This window comes from Hibiscus syriacus, unplaced genomic scaffold, assembly GCF_006381635.1.
Source record: "Hibiscus syriacus cultivar Baekdansim isolate YM2019G1 unplaced genomic scaffold, ASM638163v2 tig00117056_pilon, whole genome shotgun sequence".
Lineage (NCBI taxonomy): Eukaryota > Viridiplantae > Streptophyta > Magnoliopsida > Malvales > Malvaceae > Hibiscus > Hibiscus syriacus.
In genome coordinates this window covers 7109611-7136468 of record NW_024063539.1, presented here as the reverse complement: position 1 = coordinate 7136468, position 26858 = coordinate 7109611, and the positions used below count along the sequence as shown (strand labels likewise).

The 26858-nt window shown below is 36.0% G+C and overlaps 2 protein-coding genes across 2 annotated transcripts; both read right to left on the bottom strand.

Moving 5' to 3' along the window:
* On the bottom strand, window positions 1–14429 carry LOC120198557 (fimbrin-1-like). The gene is made up of 9 exons (XM_039199868.1): window positions 14368–14429; window positions 14140–14256; window positions 13764–13975; window positions 13283–13363; window positions 1559–1758; window positions 1030–1187; window positions 841–937; window positions 606–697; window positions 1–356 (listed from the first exon to the last, which is right to left on the bottom strand). Exons 2-9 carry the CDS (start codon window positions 14239–14241, stop codon window positions 156–158), a joined length of 1143 nt encoding a protein of 380 aa, XP_039055799.1. The 5' UTR covers window positions 14242–14256; window positions 14368–14429; the 3' UTR covers window positions 1–155.
* On the bottom strand, window positions 14412–26442 carry LOC120198558 (fimbrin-1-like). Its single transcript, XM_039199869.1, has 7 exons — window positions 26240–26442; window positions 25942–26112; window positions 25462–25700; window positions 25190–25361; window positions 25064–25102; window positions 20489–20526; window positions 14412–14439 (listed from the first exon to the last, which is right to left on the bottom strand). The coding sequence occupies exons 1-7, from the start codon at window positions 26324–26326 to the stop codon at window positions 14427–14429; spliced, it is 759 nt and encodes a 252-aa protein (XP_039055800.1). The 5' UTR covers window positions 26327–26442; the 3' UTR covers window positions 14412–14426.
* Window positions 26443–26858: the final 416 nt, after the last annotated feature.

Sequence of the window (26858 nt, the reverse complement as noted above, 5' to 3'; positions counted from 1 at the left end):
GGAACTTTCTGATTGTATGAATCAACTCGTGGCCTCTTCTACCTACTGCAACCATATTCTCTTTTGTATGGGGTTTTACACAGTTGCAATTTCAGCATCTTCGTCCTCACATTGAGATGACGAAACTGTAACGTCCGAGGCAGCATCGTCCACCGTCAAGCTTGACATCTCACCACACAGCGATGACCTTTCATCTTCACCGCACTAATGGATGGTGCTGGAGATGCATCTGGTGTGTGAGTAATACTACCGTTGCCATTTGAAGGGGATAGAGCTGCCTCGGCCTCTTCTGCGGTATGTTGAAGGCACCAGTACATTATGCTGGCTGTTAATGTGAGGATCATTTTCTGGTTTACCTGCGGATACCGTAACAGCATCGAGTTGTCAACTCCATATGATCATCCATTTGCAATAGTTAAAACTGACGACATATTCGGTTTCCTAATTCCTATTTGGCGTAGAGATGTAAACTTGAGATCAAAATGCAGCCTGTCTGCCTATGTTAATGTGCTCACAATATGATTCATGAAAACTCAGTTTCTTAGAATTTTTCGATATTTTGATACAATGCAGTAGAAAGTGACCTAGTAGAGTTGGACCCTTACCTCCATAATGTCCTCCGGCAACAAGAAAATCGAGCACCCAAGCTTCCGTGCCACACTTATGATATATGTTGCGTTCAACCTCTTCTCCTCCTCTACAATCCAACAGGGATAAAACACAGCTAATTTCAGCTCAATGTAGACACTTTTTCTCAGTCAAAGGTATGCGAACTCGGTCGGTTTGTTCAAAATATTAAAAAATGTCACGAAAATAACTTCAGTTAGAAAATAATTGTACCACTTTCACCCTTAGATACAAGGTTCCAGTTGACCACTCTTGGCTCCACAGCACTTAAAAGTTCGAGGAAGAACAGTCCATTGGAAAGGCTTTTGTCCTGCAAATTTAGCATAATCATCAGCCCTAACTCTTAAACTATGATGGCTTTTCCGAAACCATTCTAAACTTGAATGCTGTTAATTGTAAAACCTTGAAGCTGTCTATTTGGGTAGTTCTTCCTGAAATGTTGACTTTCAGGTTTGCCCAATTCAAGATATCTGCATCAGTTATCTCCTTTCCTCGGGAGCGGGATCTCAAACTCTTGAGAAGTTGAAGCATGTTAAACCTCATTAATTGCCACTGGAAAGCTGTTACAAATGTACTACATGAGCATTTGGAAAAACATCAAACGTTGAGCAACCAAGCATATTTTTAAAGAAAAAACAAAGAGAAAGGAGCGAATAATTCCCCACAGCATTAAGCAACGAACCGGCAACTTTATATGAAAACCCAAGGCCAGAAATAAAAAAGAAACAAAGATACACCGAAAGATCAAAAGCATTTTGTCAGTCTTTCCATGCAGGTTGAGGTAGTCAATTACCAGGATGTAGATTCTCTTTTATAGTAATTATAATAATAATAATAATAAATGTAAAGAGAGTTTTCCTTCTTAATTGAGGTAAAACATGTCAAGCTGCAAAGGGACTCATTAAAATCAAGGAAAAAACATAGAGATTACCAACTATGAGCTTTTTATTTCCTTGCACTATATCATTTCCGCCGAGATTCACGACGGAAAATTTCAACTGTTTCCCGATCTTCACTACTTGATTGCAATTTTCCACTTTTCTAAATGGGAACTTAATTGGAGGTTTCGATGCATGCTTCCAGTTCACTGATCCAGGAGCAACTTTATCAAGCACTTCTAAAAGTATCCAACTGCATCACAAATCAAGCTTTTTATGTTGATAGTCGAAATATTGAATTGCAAACCTGCAACGCATCCCTCACATATCATCTTAAATCTATGACATAAACAAGCTGAATGTGAAATTCTTGAACATATGCAAGAAGTTCCTGCTTGGACATAAAAACGCATGCATGCTTTAGCCATAACAGAAAGGACAAGCAGGTTGTCAACACACATTTTCGTCATACTAGGATTCAAACTCTTAAAAATAGGATAAAATTTTACTAGGATTCAAACTCCTAAAAATAGGATAGAGTTCTACTAAGATTTAAATTCTTAAAGATAGGATCTACAAGCACTATAAATAGCCATTGTAACTCACCATTGTAACACACGATTTACACACAAAACATAGAGGAAAGCACGAGAAGATACAAAGGCAAAACTATTGTAAAGGATTCGAAAAGGAAATAAAAGGTAGCATTTTCTTTTTTTTTCTTTTGCATGTGCACGTTATTTTTCTTGAGATTTGGTTCGAATAACCCAAAACGTGAGTTGTGCCGATGACCAAAATGGGTGGGGTTTCGAAGTTTCGAACCTAGATCTATCCCAAGGCTTATTTTTAAAAAACCGGTTTGATTTTCGGTTAAAGGAGGGGAAAAACTTTTTAAAAATCTATATTAGTCCCTTTATTTATTATATGGATATTTTATTCATTTATTTTTATTATTCATGTTATTATTATTATATGTATATATATATATATATATTAAATTATTTTCATTTATTTTTTTACTATATTTTATTATATATATATATATATTTCTTTAATATTTTACTTATAAATCTAATATTACTATATATAATTATTACTTTACTATTTTTTTTTCTTATCTTACTTATTTATTTTATTTATTTTATTTTTTCCCTTGTATCTTATTTGTTTTCTTTACCTTGTTTATCTAACACATTTCTCGATTTTTTTAAAGGATATTTTCAAATCAATCAAGGGTAAGTAATTAGGATCGAAACTTTACCTTTTAATTTAACTTGTTATTTTTCTTAATTAAGACAACTGGAAATTACGTAGTACCGAAAGGGCGGTTCAAGGGTGCTAATCCTTCCTTGACCGTAACCGACTCCCGAGCCCGACATATTTCTGGTAAGACGCAGATCAGGTAAGAAATAGGGTATCCGATCAACCCATTTATTTTTAAATAAATGATCGGTGGCGACTCCAATCCACATTTTTCTAAGTCGAAGCCCAATTCCGAGCACAACCGAAAGACGGTTGCGACAGCTTGGCGACTCCGCTGGGGACGGTAAGTGAGTCAGGCTAAGGTAATTTCCAATTGTCTTTTTAACGAAAAGGGTAAGTTTAAATTTTAAGGTAATATTTCAATCCTTTTTACTTGCTTTTGATTATTTTCGAGTAAATAGTTGGACTAATAGTTTTTTCATGATTTCAGCCTTCAAAGTTTTCTTTTTTTCATCTAAAGGCTCTATACCCGAGCTCCAAACCCGTTTTAAGTGGGGGTAAAAGCGACGCCTTCGTGTGAATTTATTCATCGTATGGGCCTAGCAAGTAACCTTCGGGATTCATATACCTTATGCCTTCGTGTGAATTTATTCTCCGTATGGGCATAAGGGAATGTGTCCTCTCGAGTTTAATTTAGTCCACACAAGCCTGTGATGGGTTTAGGACTAAGGGTCTGGTAAGCCCAAGGGGGCACTAACAAGGAGAACTCGGGTACCTTTTTTTTAGAACCTAAACCCGGAGACTACAAGGAGTTAAGGCCCACCCCAAGACCTCATTTCAAACCCTAGGATACTGGAATTATTTCCTGCTTTACTTTCTGTTCAAAGCATGTGAACTAGAAATTTATGCGGTTAGGACTTGTTCAAAACCAACTTACGGGATAGAGATCATGTCCGGGTAGGAATAATAAGCATGAGGGGTAGATATCATGTGAGGTGGGAGTTTTCATTTTTATTATTTTGATTTACCTCACTAACTCTTTTTGTTTTTGTTCTCTTTTATTTTGTTTTCATCACCTGCATCATTTAAAAGAGGTGTTGATCCACCAAAAATGTGTTTGTTACACAAAATAATCTGAATTAATGGACAAAGGTGTTGTAATACAAGAGACTAAGAACCCCGAGGTACGACTATGGTCTGAGAAGACTCAGAAAGAAAAGGGAGACAACCTTCAAGAAAGCTATGTGTCAGAGCTGGTTAGGTACGCATCTATCAGCCTAAAACAGAACAATGTGCAGGAGCTTCGAGATATCTGGGACAGTTGGAAGAATGATCGGAAACAGAAGTTCAGCCAACGGTACGGTGACATTGCACTTTTACTTCACGTTAGGATTGATGAGCCCTTGATTAGAGCCATGGTCCAATTCTGGAACCCGGGATACAGTTGTTTCACTTTTAACGGGGAGGACATGGTACCTACTATCGAAGAATACACAACACTGCTACACTGTGAAAACATCAAACTAGGGCGAGTATACGTTAAGCACACCAAAAGTCAGCCTTTCAAGAGTACACTGGCCAGAGACGCAGCCATCCGAGATTTCCTAGATCAAGTACAGAAGGCAGCCCGTCATCTTCATGGCCTGGCAAGGGAAGCCGGAGTGGTTCGACAATGTATTCAACCAATAACGGATAAATGCAGAAGACTTGTCAATCTATTAGAAGCTATTCGGGGTTTAGAGGATTTAATCCGAGTGTACCTTTGATTGTTTTTATGTCTCTTACAAGATAAGATATTTTTGTCTGAACAAAGATTATTTATAATAATGAACACTTTTTCTGGATCGGTGCCTCTAAGCTGCATACATCATGCATTGCATATTTTGCATTCTATATCTCATGTTTATTTCTATATTTTCCATGTTTTTACATTCATATTAACAAACAGAACATGTCTCAGAAAGCGAAAGAGAAAACACCAAGTCTACCACTACAGACATTAAATACGCAGCATCCGCATAACACTCGCTTGAAAAAGAAAAAAAACAAATGGAGGCCAGAATGGCTCAAATCAAGGAGAACATGGCAAAATTGCAGAAAGAACTTGAAGATAAGATAAACCAGATTAGTCTGAGTACTCTGAATACAATCATGAAGAACCAAGAATATTTGGTTGATCAGATCGTTGCCAAGTTAGTTGGCTTACAACAGACCAGTGCGCTTGGGGCAGGTTTACCGGAAGGGGTAACTATACCACCTACCCCACAAGGGGTTGTCTCACCTGAAATCTTACTCGGATTACAAGAGGACTCATATGCTATCAAGGGGAAAGCTATATCTGGTGCAAATATACAAGCTTTCGCGACCAACACTCATCCGGAAGACTATCATGTCCCGGATTTTGACGAGGAGGATAAGGAAAAGAAGATGGAAAAGAAGATCAAGATGTTAGAAGATCAAATGAAGATGGTCCAAGGGGACCATGATGATTATGGAGTGGATGCAATGGAGCTGAGCCTGGTTCCAGATTTGGTGCTTCCACCAAAGTTTAAAGTTCCTGAGTTTGAGAAGTTCGACGGGAACAGCTGCCCTTCAGCCCATATCACTATGTTCTGTCGGAAGATGACAGGATATGTAGGGAATGACCAACTCCTGATCCACTGCTTCCAGGAGAACATGTTCGGTTCAGCTATCCGGTGGTACAACCAGCTCAGCCGAACTCATATCAAGACATGGAAAGACTTAGCCAAGTCTTTCTTGGAACAATACAAGCATATCAACGATATGAGACCAGACCGAGTTATGCTACAAAGCCTGGAGAAAAAGCACAATGAAAGTTTTTGACAATACGCACAACGTTAGAGGGATTTGCCTGTCCAAGTTCATCCACCCTTGGATGAAAATAAAACTAAAAAGCTGTTTTTAAAGACCCTGAAGGCACCTTATTTCGGGCGCCTGGTGGCAATTACATCGGGAACTTTCTCAGATCTAGTTATGGCTGGTAAGATGATCGAGCCAGCTATAAAATAAGGAAAAATTGAGGGAGATATCAATAATGTCAATACCTACAACGCCAACAAAGGTGTTACGGTCTCAAGTCCAAAAACTGTTGCAGTTGTACCGTCTAGTACTTCTAAACAAACTCAGAGAGGACCAAGGAAAAAAAAGATTTGCATCAGTCCAATCCCAATGACATATGAGGAGTTACTCCCAACGCTAGTTGAGAAAAATCTTGTGACTCTAGTTCAATCCAAACCTAGAGAGGCCCCATATCCTGAAGGTCATGATATTAATGACGTATGCAGCTATCATATTGGGAGCTCAGGGCACACCACTGAGAATTGTGGGGCATTGAAATGTAAGGTCCAAGATCTGATCGATTCAGGGGCATTCACTTTCAATATATAATGGGGCATTCTGATCGAGAGTCATATGGGGCATCCATTAGGAATTTTGTTGCATTATCAAGTATATCATCTTGTTTGAACTTGTTTTTCTTTCGTACTTCTTATGCGTGAACATTTTTAAGTCACTTGACGTTTAAACATTTTAAATAAAATGCTTCATTCTTAGGAGATGAGCAAATTTTAATCTTGAATTCCTTGAATATCACCTCAATTAAAAACTGTTTAATAATTGAGGTTGTAAATCTTTGACAAATGACAAGATTGAACCCTGCAAAACAAAGACCTCTTGGTCCTAATTTAAAAGATACATCAGACTACATATTTTTCTCTTACCGAGCTAAGTTTTCTCTTCTCATGAAGAGTCCATCCAAGGTTTGGTATTCAGACACGTATTAAGAGCGAACAAAATAGGGCAACTAGTACATGAGATTGCAAAACTAATTGGTTTATACCCTTGTTTATGATGTTCAGGGATGATAATGATCTTCACAGATGGAATAGTCGAGTAAGCAAATCTAGTTTAGGTCAGTTGTTTGGAAATTGAACTCTAAAGATGAGATCCCTTGACTTTCAAAAACACCTAGACTATAACAGGTTCTTCTTGACAATCTTAAGAAATTAAATCCGTAAAGCTGAGCTATTCCACTAAGGCAATTGGTTATAGAGGAAACTCGAAAGCCCTGGCTTTATGAATAGATTATGTTCAAACTATGACACTGCTCGGACACATGGCAATTCGGTGTTTGCTCCACTGCTTTTGTCAGGCCAAAGACTTTGTGATGAGATGAACCCTTCAGTGATTTGTCCCTCTAAAGCTGTGCTATTCCACTAAGGCAATTGGTTATAGAGGAAACTAGAAAGCCCTGACTTTATGAATAGATTATGTTCAAACTATGACACTGCTCGGACACTTGGCAATTCGGTGTTTGCTCCACTGCTTTTGTCAGGCCAAAGACTTTGTGATGAGATGAACCCTTCAGTGATTTGTCCCTTTAAAGCTGAGCTATTCCACTAAGGCAATTGGTTATAGAGGAAACTCGAAAGCCATGGCTTTATGAATATATTACATTCAAATCATGACATTGCTCGGACACTTGGCAATTCGGTGTTTGCTCCACTACTTTTGTCAGGTCAAAGACTTTGTGATGAGATGAACCCTTCAGTTAAACCTGATAAAAGTGATTATAAGCTGTCCCTCTAAAGCAATTGGTTGAACGCCCTGACTTTATGGATTCGGCTAGCCAGACAATGGCAAAATAAATCAAATTCATCTAAAAAGAAATTTTCAGTAATAATAGACTAAGGGAGTTGAGAAACACTTGTTATAGTCAAATTCACACGAGCACTCAAGAATTTCATTTTTTAGACCGATATTTCTGCACTACCTTTGTTAGAAGAGCTTACGAAACTTGAACAAATGGAAGATTTCAGATAACTGAAACAGAAGTGTTCTGAAAGGTCTAGTCGTTGATTATGCTAGTTGTGTCATTTTGTTCGCCTCTGATCAAAATACCAAATCAAGAAAGAGGGGCATGCCATGATCTTCACGATAACCAAATCGATGAAACAAACCCACCTCTAGACCAACTTTTTGATTTTGATATTTGTCAAAGATTTGCAGCTATCAAAGATTAAAAGAGTGTTTGATTCTTTTGATATCCAATGAACTCATGTTTTATGATTTGCTTCAATTGAGAAACCTAGAAAGAGGTAACTTTTTCAAAAGTTCTTTTTGATATTTTTCAAAATTTTGAAAATTCGAAAGAAGAAAAGCATTTTCAAACAAGATAAGTTCTCTAGAAGCATATCTTGGAATTCAACAAATATCGCTCTGAAGCTCAAGATCGAAACAGAGGCAAAGGAAACCATCTTTAGGGCAAAAATTGATAAAGGAAGGAAAAATTGTCTTGAGGTCTGCAAGAGTACACCCTGGTGAAAATGAAGACAAATTAAGTCAGAATGAAGACTGCACACGCAGCCATTCCCCTCACATCTCAACATATACATCAACACGTACATACATGACGCATGAAATTTTCATCTTTGAATTCATCATCATGAGCAATAAAAACCTTGATTTTTCCTCCCTTGAGGTCAAATTCAACAGCAAATAAATTTCATTTGGGCATACATCAAGCATACATCATCAGGATAGTTACATCCATATACATTTTACAGATCTTTCCGGAGAATATGATATTAAAAGCCAACTCGACAGATTGAAAGATCGATATTCATCTCCAGATTCAACATTTCCAATATAAACTTTGTCTCACTTAAGACAGTCTCATTTAATGCAGATGATTATCTCACTCAAATTTGTTTTTCTTAAAACATACTTTGTCTCACTTGAGAATGTTTTTCTCGAAAGAAGATTCATTTCACTCAAGATTATTTTTCTTAAAACAAGATTTGTCTCGCTTAAGACCGTTTTCACTCGAAAGAAGGCATTTCATTTCACTCAAGGCTATTTTTTTTAAGAAGATTTTATCTTGCTTGAGATAGTTTCCCTCGAAACAGAAAATTTTGTCTCACTTGAGACAATTTCTCTTGAAAACATTTCCCTTGAAATTAATTTTTTCTCTCATGAGATAGTTTCCCTCGAAACATAAAATTTTGTCTCCCTTGAGACAGTTTCTCTTGAAACATAAACATTGAAAACATTTCCCTTGAAATGATTTTTTTTCTCTCTTGAGATAGTTTCCCTCGAAACAGAAAATTTTGTCTCCCTTGAGACAGTTTCTCTTGAAACATAAACATTGAAAACATTTCCCTTGAAATGAATTTTATCTCGCTTGAGACAGCTTCCCTTGAAACGAATTTTGTCTCCCTTGAGACAGTTTCTCTCCAAACATAAACTTTGAAAACAATTTAACGAAATCTTTGAATATGTTTTCCTTCAAACAAATTTTGTCTCCCTTGAGACAGTTTCTCTTGAAATGACACAATTTGCTCGAGAATAGATTTCAACTTCACGACGAAGGATGTCTAGCTCGAAGCCAAACATCCGCGATTTCAACTCCACGACGGAGGATATCGTGACACTCGAGACAACACAAGTTCAACTTCACAACGAAGGGACGACTGGTTGTTAACAAACAACTTCTCAATTTCAGAGCCAATTTCAACTTCACAACGAATGATATTGGACTCCAGACAACACAAGTTCAACTTCATAACGAAGGGACCGCTGCTTGTCAACAACAACTTCTCAATTTCAGAGCCAATTTCAACTTCACAACGAAGGATATTGGACTTCAGACAACGAAAGTTCAACTTCACGACGAAGGGACTGCTGCTTGTCAACAACAACTTCCCAATCTCAGAGCCAATTTCAACTTCACAACGAAGGATATTGGACTCCAGAAAACGCAAGTTCAACTTCACGACGAAGGGACCGTTGTTTGTCAACAACAACTTCCCAATCTCAGAGCCAATTTCAACTTTACAACGAAGGATATTGGACTCCAGACAACGCAAGTTCAACTCCACGACGAAGGGACCGCTGCTTGTCAACAAAATTTCATTCAGAGTCAATTTCAACTTCACAGTGAAGGATATTAGTCTCGAGACAACACAAGTTCAACTTCACAACGAAGGGACGGCTGGTTGTCAACAAACAATTTCCCGGTTCCAGAGCCAATTTCAACTTCACGACGGAGGATATTGGACTCGGAACAATGCTACTTACTTGGATTTCAACTTCACGACGAAGGATATCCAACTCAAAGAAGGATTATCTGCCATCAAAATTGTCGAGTTCGACTCCATTCAGCTCGATGACACATCAATTGCACTACTTTCCGGTTGCAGTCGAGGTTTTCAAGTCGAGAAGATGACCTGGGTTAGCCTTGCCTTAGTGACAAGCAACCATTTTCAAACAACATAGCTTAAGTCAAGAAAAAGCTATCTGTCAATGAAGATTTCTGAGTTCGATTCCGATCCAAGGTCTTTAAACCGAGAAGAAGATCGAAGGGTAATGGGAAGCCACGTGCTGATTCAAATTCCGAACTACGGCTTCAATTTCATATCATTTCAAGATGAACTCGACTTCACGATGGAGGAGTCATCCGTAACTCAATTCGACAAGGAGTTATTGAAACATCAGAGTTAATTTTCAACTCCACTGAACGAAAAGTGTGTCTTTTAATCTTTGCCCTATCCCCGTTACACGACTATGGGCAAAGAGGGGCAGCTGTCAACACACATTTTCGTCCTACTAGGATTCAAACTCCTAAAAATAAGATAAAATTTTGCTAGGATTCAAACTCCTAAAAATAGGATAGAGTTCTACTAAGATTTAAATTCTTAAAGATAGGATCCACAAGCACTATAAATAGTCATTGTAACTCACCATTGTAACACACAAAACATAGAGGAAAGCACGGGAAGATACAAAGGCAAAACTATTGTAAAGGATTCGAAAAGGAAATAAAAGGTAGCATTTTCATTTTTTTTCTTTTGCATGTGCACGTTATTTTTCTTGAGATTTGGTTCGAATAACCCAAAACGTGGGTTGCGCCGATGACCAAAATGGGTGGGGTTTCGAAGTTTCGAACCTAGATCTATCCCAAGGCTTATTTTTAAAAAACCGGTATGATTTTCGGTTAAAGGAGGGGAAAAGCTTTTTAAAAATCTATATTAGTCCATTTATCTATTATATGGATATTTTATTCATTTATTTTTATTATTCATGTTATTATTATTATATGTATATATATATATATATATTAAATTATTTTCATTTATTTTTTTACTATATTTTATTATTATTATATATATATATTTCTTTAGTATTTTACTTATAAATCTAATATTACTATATATAATTATTACTTTACTACTTTTTTTCTTATCTTACTTATTTATTTTATTTTTTCCCTTGTATCTTATTTGTTTTCTTTACCTTGTTTAACTAACACATTTCTCGATTTTTTTAAAGGATATTTTCAAATCAATCAAGGGTAAGTAATTAGGATCGAAACTTTACCTTTTAATTTAACTTGTTATTTTTCTTAATTAAGACAACTGGAAATTACGTAGTACCTGTTCGCGTTTTGTGAGTACTATAAAATATACGCAAATAATGTGCAAGTATACACAATCGCTCAAGTAATATAATGATGAGTGAGTATCGTCTCCACAGGGATTGGGTGAAATCACAAAAGTCTAACCAAAGCAATGCACTAAATTATCTAAGTATAGTTAGTCTTGATATATACAAATGTCACGGCAATGGATATGTGTATGCTGGTGGATGCGGATTGATGGTGTGATGGTGTAGCAAATGGAAATGCAGTGGCAATGATGGATGTTTAATGTTGAGTATGGTGAAATGTTGAGGCAATGAGAATTGGTAAAAACAATAAATAAAAGATAAATAAAATAAGAAGAAAATAATCCTCACGTGACAAGCTTCCAATGAAATGAATGGTAAGGATTGATCTAAGGTTGCTAAACTTATTTCTCAAGTATATTTAAGCTAACTGGTCTTTACTTACTCGACAGGGCTTTCCTAAAGTGTTCAAAAGAACCTAACAGAATGGGATGCCAAGGCATCTGCTCTCACTCAACGATGTTGGACAGCCTACCCTATTGATAAAGACACCCTTTTTAGTCGTTGAAATCCTATCCTAGTCTCTTCCGAGATCTAAGGGATTAAGTTATAATATTCCTAGGCCGGTTCAAAGCCCCTTGAAAATACCATAACCCATTGCTTATGAGGATCTTATCTTGCGTTTCTTCCGAATACTTACAAGTATTTTTAGTTTAGGATTCTTCCGAATACCTAACCTTCATCTAAGAGATCGACATTTCCATGCCTCTTACAAGCCTAGATGGTGAACCATTCATAAGCAAAGCAAATAAAGAGCCAAAATAAACTTAAATATACTATTGAAAATAAAGTTCAAACAACCATTCAACCAACCACCACCAAATAAGTTAGTTCATGGTGGGGTTCGAAATATCCAAACACAAAGTCATGAAAATTCGTTCCAACAACCCACAAAATAATATAAAAAATAGTAGCAAAAAGGGCAGTGAGAAGAAGCCTTCGACGCGCCACCGGAGGTCTCCTCTCGACCACCACGAACCACCTAGCTTTCTAGCTCCTTTCGGCGCCTAGCTTGCCACTCCTTAGAGCTTTGTCAATGGAGAAATATCCCAAGGAAGAAGAAAGGGAAAGAGAAAATAAAATATGTGATTTTTCTTGCTCTATGCGTGTGCTCACCTGTCCGTCTATCCCTCTCTCCCATGAGGTGTCATATATAATAAATAAAATATCTAGGGGTAATGATGAGTTTGTTGGGTGCAAAATACCCCTCATACCCCTAGGATCACATTTTATGCATGAACTTTATCTCCAAGTGGCAGTGGTACATTGGCAGCTCTGGCAGGCGGTTACAGTAGTCCTTCACGTGCAGAGACAGCTGTCCAGTGCCAGCTGTCCTTATGCAGAAATATCTTTTTGTCTTTTTCTGCGCCATAAATGCCAAGGCATTTCAATCTGCTTTAACAACGTGTGATGCCGCGGCATTACTTCCCAAAGAATCCTTTTTCTTACTATTCCCTGCACACCATAGACAAACTGCACCTTTCCCTCAAACAGTACCATTAAGAAATAAAATAGTACAACCACCACAAATGCAACTATATGCAACTACATGATCCTAAAATGACTAAAATGAGCTTTTAAACAAACAATAACTTAAGTGAAAAAGGCTTTAAAAGTAGCCTTTTTAGGAAGTTAACAGTACCGAAAGGGCGGTTCAAGGGTGCTAATCCTTCCTTGACCGTAACCGACTCCCGAGCCCGACATATTTCTGGTAAGACGCAGATCAGGTAAGAAATAGGGTATCCGATCAACCCATTTATTTTTAAATAAATGATCGGTGGCGACTCCAATCCACATTTTTCTAAGTCGAAGCCCAATCCCGGGCACAACCGAAAGACGGTTGCGACACAGGTAAACTGATGCTTTCATTGGTTCATTATTCTCAAAAGGATTTTTTTTAAAAAGAAAGAAAAACAGGCCATTAACCAATCCTTAAAGAAAGAAAGACAGTTCATTAACCTATCATTTTGTAATGTTAGCTTAATATCTACAGTAGGGATAATTCATGCAACTCGAGCGGTTTAACTACATCAGCAAAGTGGAAAACTTACCCAGTTCTAACATCCTCAAAGACATTAACATAACTTTCAATTCCAAGACTATTGATCCATAGTCCAAAACACCTCTCTTCTCTGGAAATTTGAACATCATCAGTCTCCCTTTCTTCAAAAGAGATCTTTTTGCTATCTGTGCTCAGGCCATTCATGCGAAATCACACGTGTTTTTCTTACTTGATTAAAAATCAAAGAGCAGACTTTAGTGTTACTAACCAAACAATCTAAACTACTGACATGATACTGGATTGTAGGCATGGCAAACAATTAAATAACACCAAAGCCGAACTGTTTAAACATTAAGTCGTAGCACTTTCCCCCTAATTTTTAACAAGAAATAATGATGGAAATACTATGCAATTAGAACTAAGCCATTCATGACCTGAAGTACATGATAATATCCATCCACATTGACTCCTAATTTCGTATTAACAATTTTAGAATGTATGTTACAACTGCAAGGCTTGTGATTTCTAACCTTTCATGGAAGATTTGGGCCACAAATGCGAGATTCAAGTTTGTTGAGCCCTCAACAATGTCTTTTGGGCTCAGATACCGTTTGCAGCCTATTCTCTCTGCGTGGTCAAGAACAAGTTTAGCCCTTTCAACGGGATCCTTTGTATCTAGGGTCAACGGATTGCAGTACTCTGGTGCCAGAACATTAAGCAGGTAAGTGTAAGCTTTTGCATCCTGCGTGTACGAGAAAATGAGTAAAATATGTCAAATTACCAATGCAAAATAAAAAACAAAAAACAGAACAATACAATCTTATTGGAGCATAATCCTCCACCTCAACACACTTTATCAGTTTATCCAACCCTTGTGACTCAATGTAAATTAACATATTCAAATACCTTCACATCTGAACAAAAATTAGTAACAGTTTTCTCATAGCCGGCTTTGTTTAAATGGAAATTCATCCATTTCAGTATAACTTTCTCAGGAGCTAACCCCATAAGTTCCTCAACATCCTTCAAGTGAGGATAATTATAAGATAAACAATCAGTTCATTTGTGTAAACATGTTTATTTCATGTTTTATTCTTAATTAAGCATCAATCACATAGTAAGGATATATATTACTGCATTGCTGTCCTCCACCAATTCCACAAGCTGAGGTGTCTTCTTAAGGTTGAGATCTGCTACCAATTGAATCTGCAGTTTCAAAGGTATATGAGAAAGAGAATTGTAGGAATTATAGAGATGATTTGTTACCATTCCTATAGAGATATGATTTTGTAAATAGATTTCTACAATCCCTTATTTTAAGGGATCATATCCTAGGATTATTATTTTTCCTTTCTTAGAGTTTCCTACTTTAGAGAGATATTTTGTATATAAATATGTAATCTGTCATATTGAAAAGAATAAGAAATTACAGAGAATTACTCTGATTTCTACATGGTATCAGCTTAGGTTACGGTTTCTTTCCAACCTAGATGATGTCCACAACTTCTTCTCTTACTCCGGAGATCACTTCAAATCCAGAAAATTTTTCTGGTTCTGCTTCTTAATCAGAAGTTAATATGGTCATGAAAGAACCAGAAGGTAAACCTCATGCTACAATTTTTTTCTCCTCCCAGTCGTCCCCTAATTGGATCCTCGATTCTGGTGCTACGGATCATATGACTGGTAATAAGGATTTGTTTTGCAATTTTTTTCCAAACTTTGGTAAAGCTGTCAAAATGACTGATGGTTCTTTGTGCAAAATAGAATGACATGGCACTGTTATTCTCAATGACCAGATTGTACTTAAAAATGTCCTCTTCGTACCAAATCTGGCTTGCAATCTCGTTTCCGTTAGTAAATTTTCCACCGACTTGCACTGCTCTGGAATTTTTAATGATATTGATTATACTTTGCAGGCACTGAACTCGAAGAAGATGATTGGTAAGGCCAGCTTGCAGAATGGTCTCTACATTCTTCCTGCCTATACTAAAACCGAAATCTCGAAATCTTTCACCGCTTTAGAAAAAGTTGATAATGTTATGTTATGGCACTATCGTTTAGGTCATCCTATTTTTCACAATATCTTGCAAAAGTTTTTCCTGCTCTATTCATTCATAAAAGGCCAAATTATTTTTCTTGAAAAGTTTGCTCTCTTGCCAAACATACTAAATCAACTTATTCTTCTTCTACATATAAGCCTTCTCACCCTTTTGCTTTGATCCACAATGATATTTGGGGTCATTCTCGGGTGAAGAATGTTGATAATTGTAAGTGGTTTATCACTTTCATTGATGATCACAGTAGGATAACTTAGACTTATTTGCTAAAAGATAAATCTGAAACTGCAGGTGTTTTTTTACCCAATTTTATAACATGGTTCTCACTCAATTTGGGTCTAAAATTCAGCTCTTTAAATATGATAATGGTAGTTAATTTTTTGCTAAGTCTTTGGGTGTGTTTTTCAAGGAAAAGGGCATGGTTCAGATTAGTTCTTGTGTTGACACCCCACAACAAAACGGTATTGCCGAAAGAAAAAATAGACACCTCCTTGAAGTTACTCGTTCTCTTCTATTTACCACTAATGTTCCAAAATATTTGTGGGGGAAGCCTTATTAACTGCCACATATTTAATCAATCGAATGCCTAGTAAGGTTTTACAATTTCAAACACCTCAATCTATATTTTTGCAATACTTTCCCCATTTTAAACCTATCTCCTCCATTCTTCCACTTAAAATATTTGGTTGTACTGTTTTTATCCAAAACATTGCTCCTAATAAGTCCAAGTTAGATCCTAAATCATTAAAGTGTGTACTGGTTGGGTATTCTTCACTTAAGAAGGGTTATAAATGCTATCATCCTCCTTCAAAACGATTTTTTACCACTATGGATATAACATTTTATGAGAAGGATCCCTATTTCACTCAGGCTGAAATTCAGGGGGAGACATGGAAGGATTTTCAACCACATCAGGTATCTACTCCTACTATTCATTCTCAACCTTCAGAATTACCACCAATTTTGTCCTTACCTACAGATTTGTCACCTGTAACTACTCTTATTGATCCACCGGTAGTACCTATCACTACTTCACTCATACCCACTTTAAATACCCTTCTTGAAAATACACCTACTCCCATTCAAAATATTCCACAAATAACACCAATCAAACACCTTCGTTTCTATACAAGGAAAAGAAAACATATTCCTGAGTTTGTTTTGCAATCTGATGCTTGTCGAGAATTGGATTTGGGTACAGCTGCTGAAATAGAAGAAGAAATCAATAAGTTCACTTCCCTATTGCTATTAGAGAAGGGGTTAGACAGTGCACCAAGCATCCTATTGAAAAATTTACTGGTTATAAATCATTGGTGCCATCTTTTCAAGCATTTACAACAAACTTGGATAAAGAACAGGTTCCCACAAGCATAGCTGAAGCTCTAAAGGATTCAAAATAGAGAAGGGCTGTTGAAGAGGAAATTTGTGCACTGGAGAAAAATGTTACTTGGACTGTTACGGACCTTCCTCAAGGAAAAAAGGTTGTTGGCTGTAAATGGATCTTTACTGTAAAGTATAACTCAAATGGTAGCATCCAACGATATAAAGCGAGACTAGTGGCCAGAGGCTTTACATAAACATATGGGATATATTTCACAGAAACTTTTGCACCTGTGGCGAAGCTGAATACTGTTCGAGTACTCCTAAGTTTGGTTGTAAATTGCGATTGGAAATTACACCAACTTGATGTAAAAAACGCTTTTCTTAATGGAAAGCTAAAAGAAGAAGTCTATATAAAGTTGCCACCTGGCTTAAAGTCTGTTGAAGGAAGTAATAAGGTGTGCAAGCTCAACAAGTCTCTATACGGGTTAAAACAATCACCCAGAGCTTGGTTCGAGAGGTTCACTGAAATCATCCTAAAAAACGGCTACAAGCAATCCCTCGCCGATCACACTCTTTTCATCAAGGTAACTTCTACAAATAAGAAAGCTATCCTTATTCTGTACGCGGACGACATAATTCTTACCGGAGATGATGAAGAAGAGATTTGCAATTTGAAGAAGTTGTTAAATACGGAATTCGAAACCAATGACTTGGGAAAACTAAGGTATTTCCTAGGATGGAGATAGCAAGGTCAAAAGAAGGACTTGTGATCAACCAAAGAAAATATGTACTTGATTTACTCAAAGAAACTGGTTTTCTTGGTTGTAAGCCGATTGATACACCAATGGAGGCAAGCTTGAAATTTAACAAAGAAGATGGGTCCTTGGTAGACAAAGAGAAATTTCAAAGATTAGTTGGGAAACTAATTTATTTATCCTTGACAAGGCCAGATATAGCATTTCCTGTAAATGTGATAAGTCAACATATGACTAATCCTACTGAAGAGCATATGGAAGCAGCAAATAGAATTCTCAAGTACTTGAAGAAAACTCCAAGACACGGTTTAATGTTTAAGAAGACACAAGACAGAACTGTTAAGATCTTTACAGATTCTAGTTGGGTCGGAGACCTTACTGAAAGGAGATCCACTAGTGGCTACTGCACCTTTGTTTGGGGAAACCTTACAACTTGGAGAAGTAAGAAACAATCTGTCGTTTCAAGAAGTAGTGCTGAAGTTGAATTTAGAGCACTAGCATTAGGAATATGCGAAGGAATTTGGCTACTTAAACTACTGAAAGAACTTGTCATTAATCAAGAGGATCACTTTGAAGTTTTGTGTGATAATCAATATGCTATTCAAATTGTCAAGAACCCAATTCAACATGATCGGACAAAGCATGTTGAGATTGATAGGCATTTTATTACTGATCAAGTTAACAAAAAGACAACCACACTTTCATACATTCCTTCAGAAGAATAAGTTGCAGACATTCTTACTAAGGCTTTGCCAAAGCCTGTTTTCAATAAATTCCTATTTAAGCTGGGATTATACAATGTATATTCTCCAGCTTGAGGGGGAGTGTAGGAATTATAGAGATGATTTGTTATCATTCCTATAGAGATATGATTTGTTACCATTCCTATAGAGATATGATTTTGTAAATATATTTCTACAATCCCTTATTTTAAGGGATCATATCCAAGGATTATTATTTTTCCTTTCTTAGAGTTTCCTACTTTAGAGAGATATTTTGTATATAAATATGTAATCTGTCATATTGAAAAGAATAAGAAATTATAGAGAATTACTCTGATTTCTACGTGGTATCAGCTTAGGTTACGGTTTCTTTCCAACCTAGATGATGTCCACAACTTCTTCTCCTACTCCGGAGATCACTTCAAATCCAGAAAATTTTTCTAGTTCTGCTGCTCAATCAGAAGTTAATATGGTCATGAAAGAACCAGAAGGTAAACCTCATGCTACAGTTTTTTTCTCCTCCCAGTCGTCCCCTAATTAGATCCTCGATTCTGGTGCTACGGATCATATGACTGGTAATAAGGATTTGTTTTGCAATTTTTTTCCAAACTTTGGTAAAGCTATCAAAATGACTGATGGTTCTTTGTGCAAAATAGAAGGACATGGCACTGTTATTCTCAATGACCAGATTGTACTTAAAAATGTCCTCTTCGTACCAAATCGGCTTGCAATCTCGTTTTCGTTAGTAAATTTTCCACCGACTTGCACTGCTCTGGAATTTTTAATGATATTGATTGTGCTTTAAGGGCACTGAACTCGAAGAAGATGATTGGTAAGGCCAGCTTGCAGAATGGTCTCTACATTCTTCCTGCCTCTACTAAAACCGAAATCTCGAAATCTTTCACCGCTTTAGAAAAATTTGATAATGTTATGTTATGGCACTATCGTTTAGGTCATCCTAGTTTTCACAATATCTTGCAAAAGTTTTTCCTGCTCTATTCATTCATAAAAGGCCAAATTCTTTTTCTTGCAAAGTTTGCTCTCTTGCCAAACATACTAAATCAACTTATTATTCTTCTACATATAAGCCTTCTCACCCTTTTGCTTTGATCCACAGTGATATTTGGGGTCCTTCTCGGGTGAAGAATGCTGATAATTGTAAGTGGTTTATCACTTTCATTGATGATCACAGTAGGATAACTTAGACTTATTTGCTAAAAGATAAATCTGAAACTGCATGTGTTTTTACCAAATTTTATAACATGGTTCTCACTCAATTTGGGTCTAAAATTCAGCTCTTTAAATCTGATAATGGCAGTTAATTTTTTGCTATGTCTTTGGGTGCGTTTTTCAGGGAAAAGGGCATGGTTCAGATTAGTTCTTGTGTTGACACCCCACAACAAAACGGTATTGCCGAAAGAAAAAATAGACACCTCCTTGAAGTTACTCGTTCTCTTCTATTTATCACTAATATTCCAAAATATTTGTGGGGGGAAGCCTTATTAACTGCCACATATTTAATCAATCGAATGCCTAGTAAGGTTTTACAATTTCAAACACCTCAATCTATATTTTTGCAATACTTTCCCCATTTTAAATCTATCTCCTCCATTCTTCCACTTAAAATATTTGGTTGTACTGTTTTTATCCAAAACATTGCTCCTAATAAGTCCAAGTTAGATCCTAAATCATTAAAGTGTGTACTGGTTGGGTATTCTTCACTTAAGAAGGGTTATAAATGCTATCATCCTCCTTCAAAACGATTTTTTACCACTATGGATATAACATTTTATGAGCAGGATCCCTATTTCACTCAGGCTGAAATTCAAGGGGAGACATGGAAGGATTTTCAACCACATCAGGTATCTCCTCCTACTATTCATTCTCAACCTTCAAAATTACCACCAATTTTGTCCTTACCTACAGATTTGTCACATGTAACTACTCTTATTGATCCACCGGTAGTACCTATCACTACTTCACCCATACCCACTTTAAATACCCTTCTTGAAAATACACCTACTCCCATTCAAAATATTCCACAAACAACACCAATCAAATAGCTTCGTTTCTATACAAGGAAAAGAAAACATATTCCTGAGTTTGTTTTGTAATCTGATGCTTGCCGAGAATTAGATTTGGGTCCAGCTGCCGAAATTGTAACACCCCCAACCCGTATCCGACCCGGATACGAGTCCGAAGTGTCACATTGACTTTTTAAACATTTATTCGTATAAAATAGTGAGTAATTTAAAAACTTTTATAACATTTAACTTATTCAAAACGTTTACAAAATATATCAGAGTTCATACAATTTATATCTTTAGACTACATGCCAACTACACTCTATATACAGTACATATATTTTCTGATCTGACATTTGGTAAGGTGAACTGACCTGTCTTGCTCCGCATTACTCTTTACTCTTCTCGAAACCTACGTGTGAAACAATCACAAGCTAAGTCGTTGACTTAGTGAGGCAATAAATAAACATATAACAATAAATTAATGAATGTGCATTCATACCATTGAATAATGACATTTCAATATGCATGTATCTATTGCATGATAACAATATATAATCATGTCATACACACATGCAACATACCTTCTTGTATTACTTTCACTTTCATTTGTCTTTCAATTGCATTGCCCATGTATATTATTATCTTTATCAACATCATTATATTTCCGGCAACACATGTCATATCACCAAAAGTATATACATCACATATATTGTATTTGTTATTGTCTCTTTATTCGCCCATGATACCTACATGTAAATCACTTACACGCTAAGTCATAGACTTAGTGAGACATATAACACATATAATAAAACCACAAACCATTTCATATAACATAATGCATACTTATACGTATATCATTAATATACTTATCAGTACTCATATCATTATTACTAATTTCTTTCTATCACGTAAGCATATATTGAACCTTTTTATACTCACCATCGATTATCCATGTCATTTCACAACAAAGCATATATATATAGTATCATAACAAGTTATTTATTATCTTTAAAGCCCTTGCATTAGCCCATGTATACATTTGAGAACTTAAGGTATGTGAGTACATTGAGGTTGTGCACTAATGCTGTCACCACAGCTCGTATCAATTCCCTCATGGGGCACCGAACCTTAGTTCAGTATTCGTCCCGAAGGACCAGTCCATAGATCCCGAAGAATCTAGGTAAACAGTCCATATGTCCCGAAGAACATAGGTAAATAGTCCATATATCCCGAAGAACATAGGTAAACAGTCCATATGTCCCGAAGAACATAGGTAAACCCTCGACCCTTGGCATGCCAACTATACCACTAGCTCTCTTATCACATAACATGGGCATTAACATTCATAACAGTTCAATTTACTTATTCATATCCTTTCTCTTATGAACATATATCTTTTCTTTTCAGTCACGTACCAAATGTACGTGTAATCATTGATCTTATAATCACATGTTCATTCTCTTCGGTCACATACCATATGTATGTGTAAACATATATCTAATATCATATAACACGCATCACAAATGCATGTATTCACATAAATAATTTCTTATAGCTTTATTCATATCACATATTCATATAAACTCATATCTTATTTCACATATACTTTCCATATAACTTATATATATCATAATCACACAAATCATAACATTGCTCACCAATCAATTAACATTTGAGGAGTTACTTCTAACCATAGTAACTCCATCACTGGCTCATCGCAAGCCAAATGTTTATTCAATAATATAAGTACAAATTAAATTTCACTCACCTTAGCTTTGCTTTGATTCGATTCTAATCCTTCAGTTGATTCGGAACGGGATCACGTTCTATATCTACATAATCATACATATATCTATATCAGTATCATAACTAATATACTCTAATGGTTCACTCTTTAGACCAAGAGAAAAGTCAATTTCATCTTTTAATGAAGGTATGCATTGATGCACTACTGATGCATCGGTGCATAAAATGTATTCGATGTTGTATTATTACTGGGATGCATCGATGCATGCCTTATGCATCGATGCACTAATTGTATTCGATGTATTTATTTTAAAAGAGTGCATCGATGCACTACTAATGCATCGATACACCTTCAAACAAATTTCTGGGTTTTAACCTTGATGCATCGATGCACAATGAATATGCATCGATGCACTCTGCCCAGAATCCTCTTTTTGAACCCGAAAATCATTCATTTTGGATTAAATCCTTCATGTTTAATCCCCTCTTTCACTCTTAACTCTAGTACACATCCTTAAACCAATCTATATTCATTTATTTCATCTTAAACCTCAAAATCCAATCTTCCATATGTAATTTAATAATTACATCAATTTTGCAACATGTTTCAAATCTAATTCTATTACTTCATATCTCTTACTTAGATTGATAACAAGTCAAATCCAACTTTCAATTCTTGTTATGAACTCTATTCCAATATTTAATTCAAGAACCTCTAATCTTTAATCTTCTCTATCTCCTTTATCTTTTGATCTTAAGATAACTTAAGCTTTCCTTAAGCTTAGTTATCATCTAATGATCAAAACCCAATCTTAAACTTAACAAATAATTAAGTAGAAGACTCACCTTTGAGCTTGGAGATACGGGAGGAGATGAAGAAGAAGAAGAAAATAGAGTTTCTGGAGAAATCTCTCAATCTTATCCCATATATATCATTATCTTATCCTTTCCAAGTCAAATGACCACTTTGCCCTTAAAATCCTTTAATAATTACTAACAACTTTTAGGATTTATTTTCAGATAAATCATTGAACTAATACATTCTTCTACTTTAATCACCAAATTTTTGAAACTTTACCATTTAGTCACTAACCCATAGTTTGGGATGTTACAGAAATAGAAGAAGAAATCAGTAAGTTCATTTCCCTATTGCTATTAGAGAAGGGGTTAGACAATGCACCAAGCATCCTATTGAAAAATTTACTGGTTATAATTCATTGATGCCATCTTTTCAAGCATTTACAGCAAACTTGGATAAAGAACAGGTTCCCACAAGCATAGCTAAAGCTCTAAAGGATTCAAAATGGAGAAGGGTTGTTGAAGAGGAAATTTGTGCACTGGAGAAAAATGCTACTTGGACTGTTACGGACCTTCCTCAAGGAAAAAAGGTTGTTGGCTGTAAATGGATCTTTACTGTAAAGTATAACTCAAATGGTAGCATCCAACGATATAAAGCGAGACTAGTGGCCAGAGGCTTTACACAAACATATGGGATAGATTTCACAGAAACTTTTGCACCTGTGGCGAAGCTGAATACTGTTCGAGTACTCCTAAGTTTGGTTGTAAATTGCGATTGGAAATTATACCAACTTGATGTAAAAAACGCTTTTCTTAATGGCAAGCTAGAAGAAGAAGTCTATATGAAGTTGCCACCTGGCTTAAAGTCTGTTGAAGAAAGTAATAAGGTGTGCAAGCTCAACAAGTCTCTATACGGGTTAAAACAATCACCCAGAGCTTGGTTCGAGAGGTTCACTAAAATCATCCTAAAAAACGGCTACAAGCAATCCCTCGCCGATCACACTCTTTTCATCAAGGTAACTTCTACAAATAAGAAAGTTATCCTTATTGTGTACGTGGACAACATAATTCTTACCGGAGATGATGAAGAAGAGATTTGCAATTTGAAGAAGTTGTTAAATAAGGAATTCGAAACCAATGACTTGGGAAAGCTAAGGTATTTCCTAGGAATGGAGATGGCAAGGTCAAAAGAAGGACTTGTGATCAACCAAAGAAAATATGTACTTGATTTACTCAAAGAAACTGGTTTTCTTGGTTGTAAGCCGATTGATACACCAATGGAGGCAAGCTTGAAATTTAACAAAGAAGATGGGTCCTTGGTAGACAAAGAGAAATTTCAAAGATTAGTTGGGAAACTAATTTATTTATCCTTGACAAGGCCAGATATGGTATTTTCTGTAAATGTGATAAGTCAACATATGACTAATCCTACTGAAGAGCATATGGAAGCAGCAAATAGAATTCTCAAGTACTTGAAGAAAACTCCAAGACACGGTTTAATGTTTAAGAAGACACAAGACAGAACTATTAAGATCTTTACAGATTCTAGTTGGGCCGGAGACCTTACTGAAAGGAGATCCACTAGTGGCTACTGCACCTTTGTTTGGGGAAACCTTACAACTTGGAGAAGTAAGAAACAATATGTCGTTTCAAGAAGTAGTGCTGAAGTTGAATTTAAAGCACTAGCATTAGGAATATGCGAAGGAATTTGGCTACTTAAACTACTGAAAGAACTTGTCATTAATCAAGAGGATCACTTTGAAGTTTTGTGTGATAATCAATATGCTATTCAAATTGTCAAGAACCCAGTTCAACATGATCGAACAAAGCATGTTGAGATTGATAGGCATTTTATTACTGATCAAGTTAACAAAAAGACAACCACACTTTCATACATTCCTTCAGAAGAACAAGTTGCAGACTTTCTTACTAAAGCTTTGCCAAAGCCTGTTTTCAATAAATTCCTATTCAAGCTGGGATTATACAATGTATATTCTCCAGTTTGATGGGGAGTGTAGGAATTATAGAGATGATTTGTTACCATTCCTATAGAGATATGATTTGTTACCATTCCTATAGAGATATGATTTGTTACCATTCCTATAGAGATATGATTTTGTAAATAGATTTCTACAATCCCTTATTTTAAGGGATCATATCCTAGGATTATTATTTTTCCTTTCTTAGAGTTTCCTACTTTAGAGAGATATTTTGTATATAAATATGTAATATGTCATATTGAAAAGAATAAGAAATTACAGAGAATTACTCTGATTTCTACAAGAATACCTGAAAACAACTTGTTTTAAGTTAAAATCCTACTTTTCTCAGTCCATCAAGACAATTTAAAGCCTACACAAAAAATTGCAAATGAATAATAGAGATGAAATTTAGATGCCCACCTTTATAATTTGCGATATCAACCCTAGTACAAGATGAGGCTGCAATAAAAAAAATATAGATGAAAACCATCGAATGTCGGAATGTTTCATGCTAACTCATTTAATAATCTTTTTAGCTGCACTAATCCTTCCTTCAACCAAGTCTTGAGTGCCAATATTTACAACAGTGCAGCCAATAGCCTTTGCAGAGTTAAGGCAAAGGGTATGGTTCTCATTCCTCTCCCACGGGTTAAGTACCCTTTTTGTGTTGATAGCTCTTTCATCTATTGTTCCAGGCACAGCAACATTTATAAGCTTACTGCAGAAATATAAGAGAAAGGAATCAGAACCACTTTTTACCAGCTTTTATTGAAGAAATAAATAAGACATGCATAATCGAGCACACCCCAAAAATGTACCATAAGAGTACTCCATCTTTTGCGATATTGAAAATATCATTTGTAGCTGGATCAAGCGGAAGAAACTGTTTTAAAAATGGATCGTCCGCAAGATAAATATTTATGTGTGTTACGTAAGTGGCTTTTTCCGATTCACTGATTGTGTGAAGAAGAGTGGTTGTGGAGACCTTTAGGAACGATGATGAATGCTTTGAACCACCCCGTTTTCCTGTAGCCTGACTTTGCATATTTAAATACACCTGCACTTTCCATGCAACCAATTGATATGTTAGCTTCCTTTTACTAATTCCAGCATCGACCAAAATTTAAAACCCATCGTTCCCACACATATGCAACTTGACAGAATGTAAACTGCCATATAAGTTCAACTGAAGCAATGGTTCCATTTTTCAACACAATACTGTGCTCTTATTAACAGTAAAATAGAAAACAAGCATAGCACATTAGCATGCACAAGCTCGTGTATTATATATTACTCACACTGAGGAATGTCTCAAAATCAATCTCGGTGCTCATGTCGGTATACAATTCACCCAATATCTGCCTAACCTCATCTTCAGTAAGCAAAGCACTAAAAGCCTTCAATTTCACCATCAAGGGTGGCAAATCTTCTACTGTAACTTTACCATTTTGGCTCTTTACTGAAACAAACTAGAAATCAAACACAAAAAGAAAGGTTAAATCTCCATCAAATTGTATTAAAAAATATAAACAACAATATTAAATGAAAATTCAATTGCTGAATCAGTAAGTTGAGGAAGGAACAAAATATCCTTACCTTGGATTTAAGGCTGCGAAGCTCGACTTGTGTGAATTGGCTCTGAAGCCACTGATCAGAGACAACAACACCCACGAAACTAGACATATCGACCGATTACTCGGGCAGTGATTCTCAAAACTACACCAACTGAATCCAGAAACACAATGACCAATGCAAAACTCAAATTAATCTACCCAAGTAGCTAAAACCTTCCTCAAGCCCAGAATCTGAATATCAGAAAATCAAATCAATGAAACAGGCATTAGATCCAGTGAATTCAAAACCACAACTCTTCATGAAGATATCCATATGGATTGCTTATAAATGACATAAATCATGAAAATCCAAACCCAGAACTCAACTTTAGATCCAATAAGCATAAATATCAACAAGAGGCCATCATGAAAACACCAAACGTATTGCTTTCTAAGTCATAACAATTAAAAAAAGCACAAAGAAAACTAAAAAAGAAACGATATGACCCAACAAAGAAAACACAAAAACGAAGAAACCCAGAATACTTACTTGTAAAAGGCAAAGATTTTCAATAAACGAATTCATTTCCCATCAAAATTTACACACACGAAGCGATAAACACTTAAAGTGTTAACATTTTTTTATTTATAGGATTGATTAT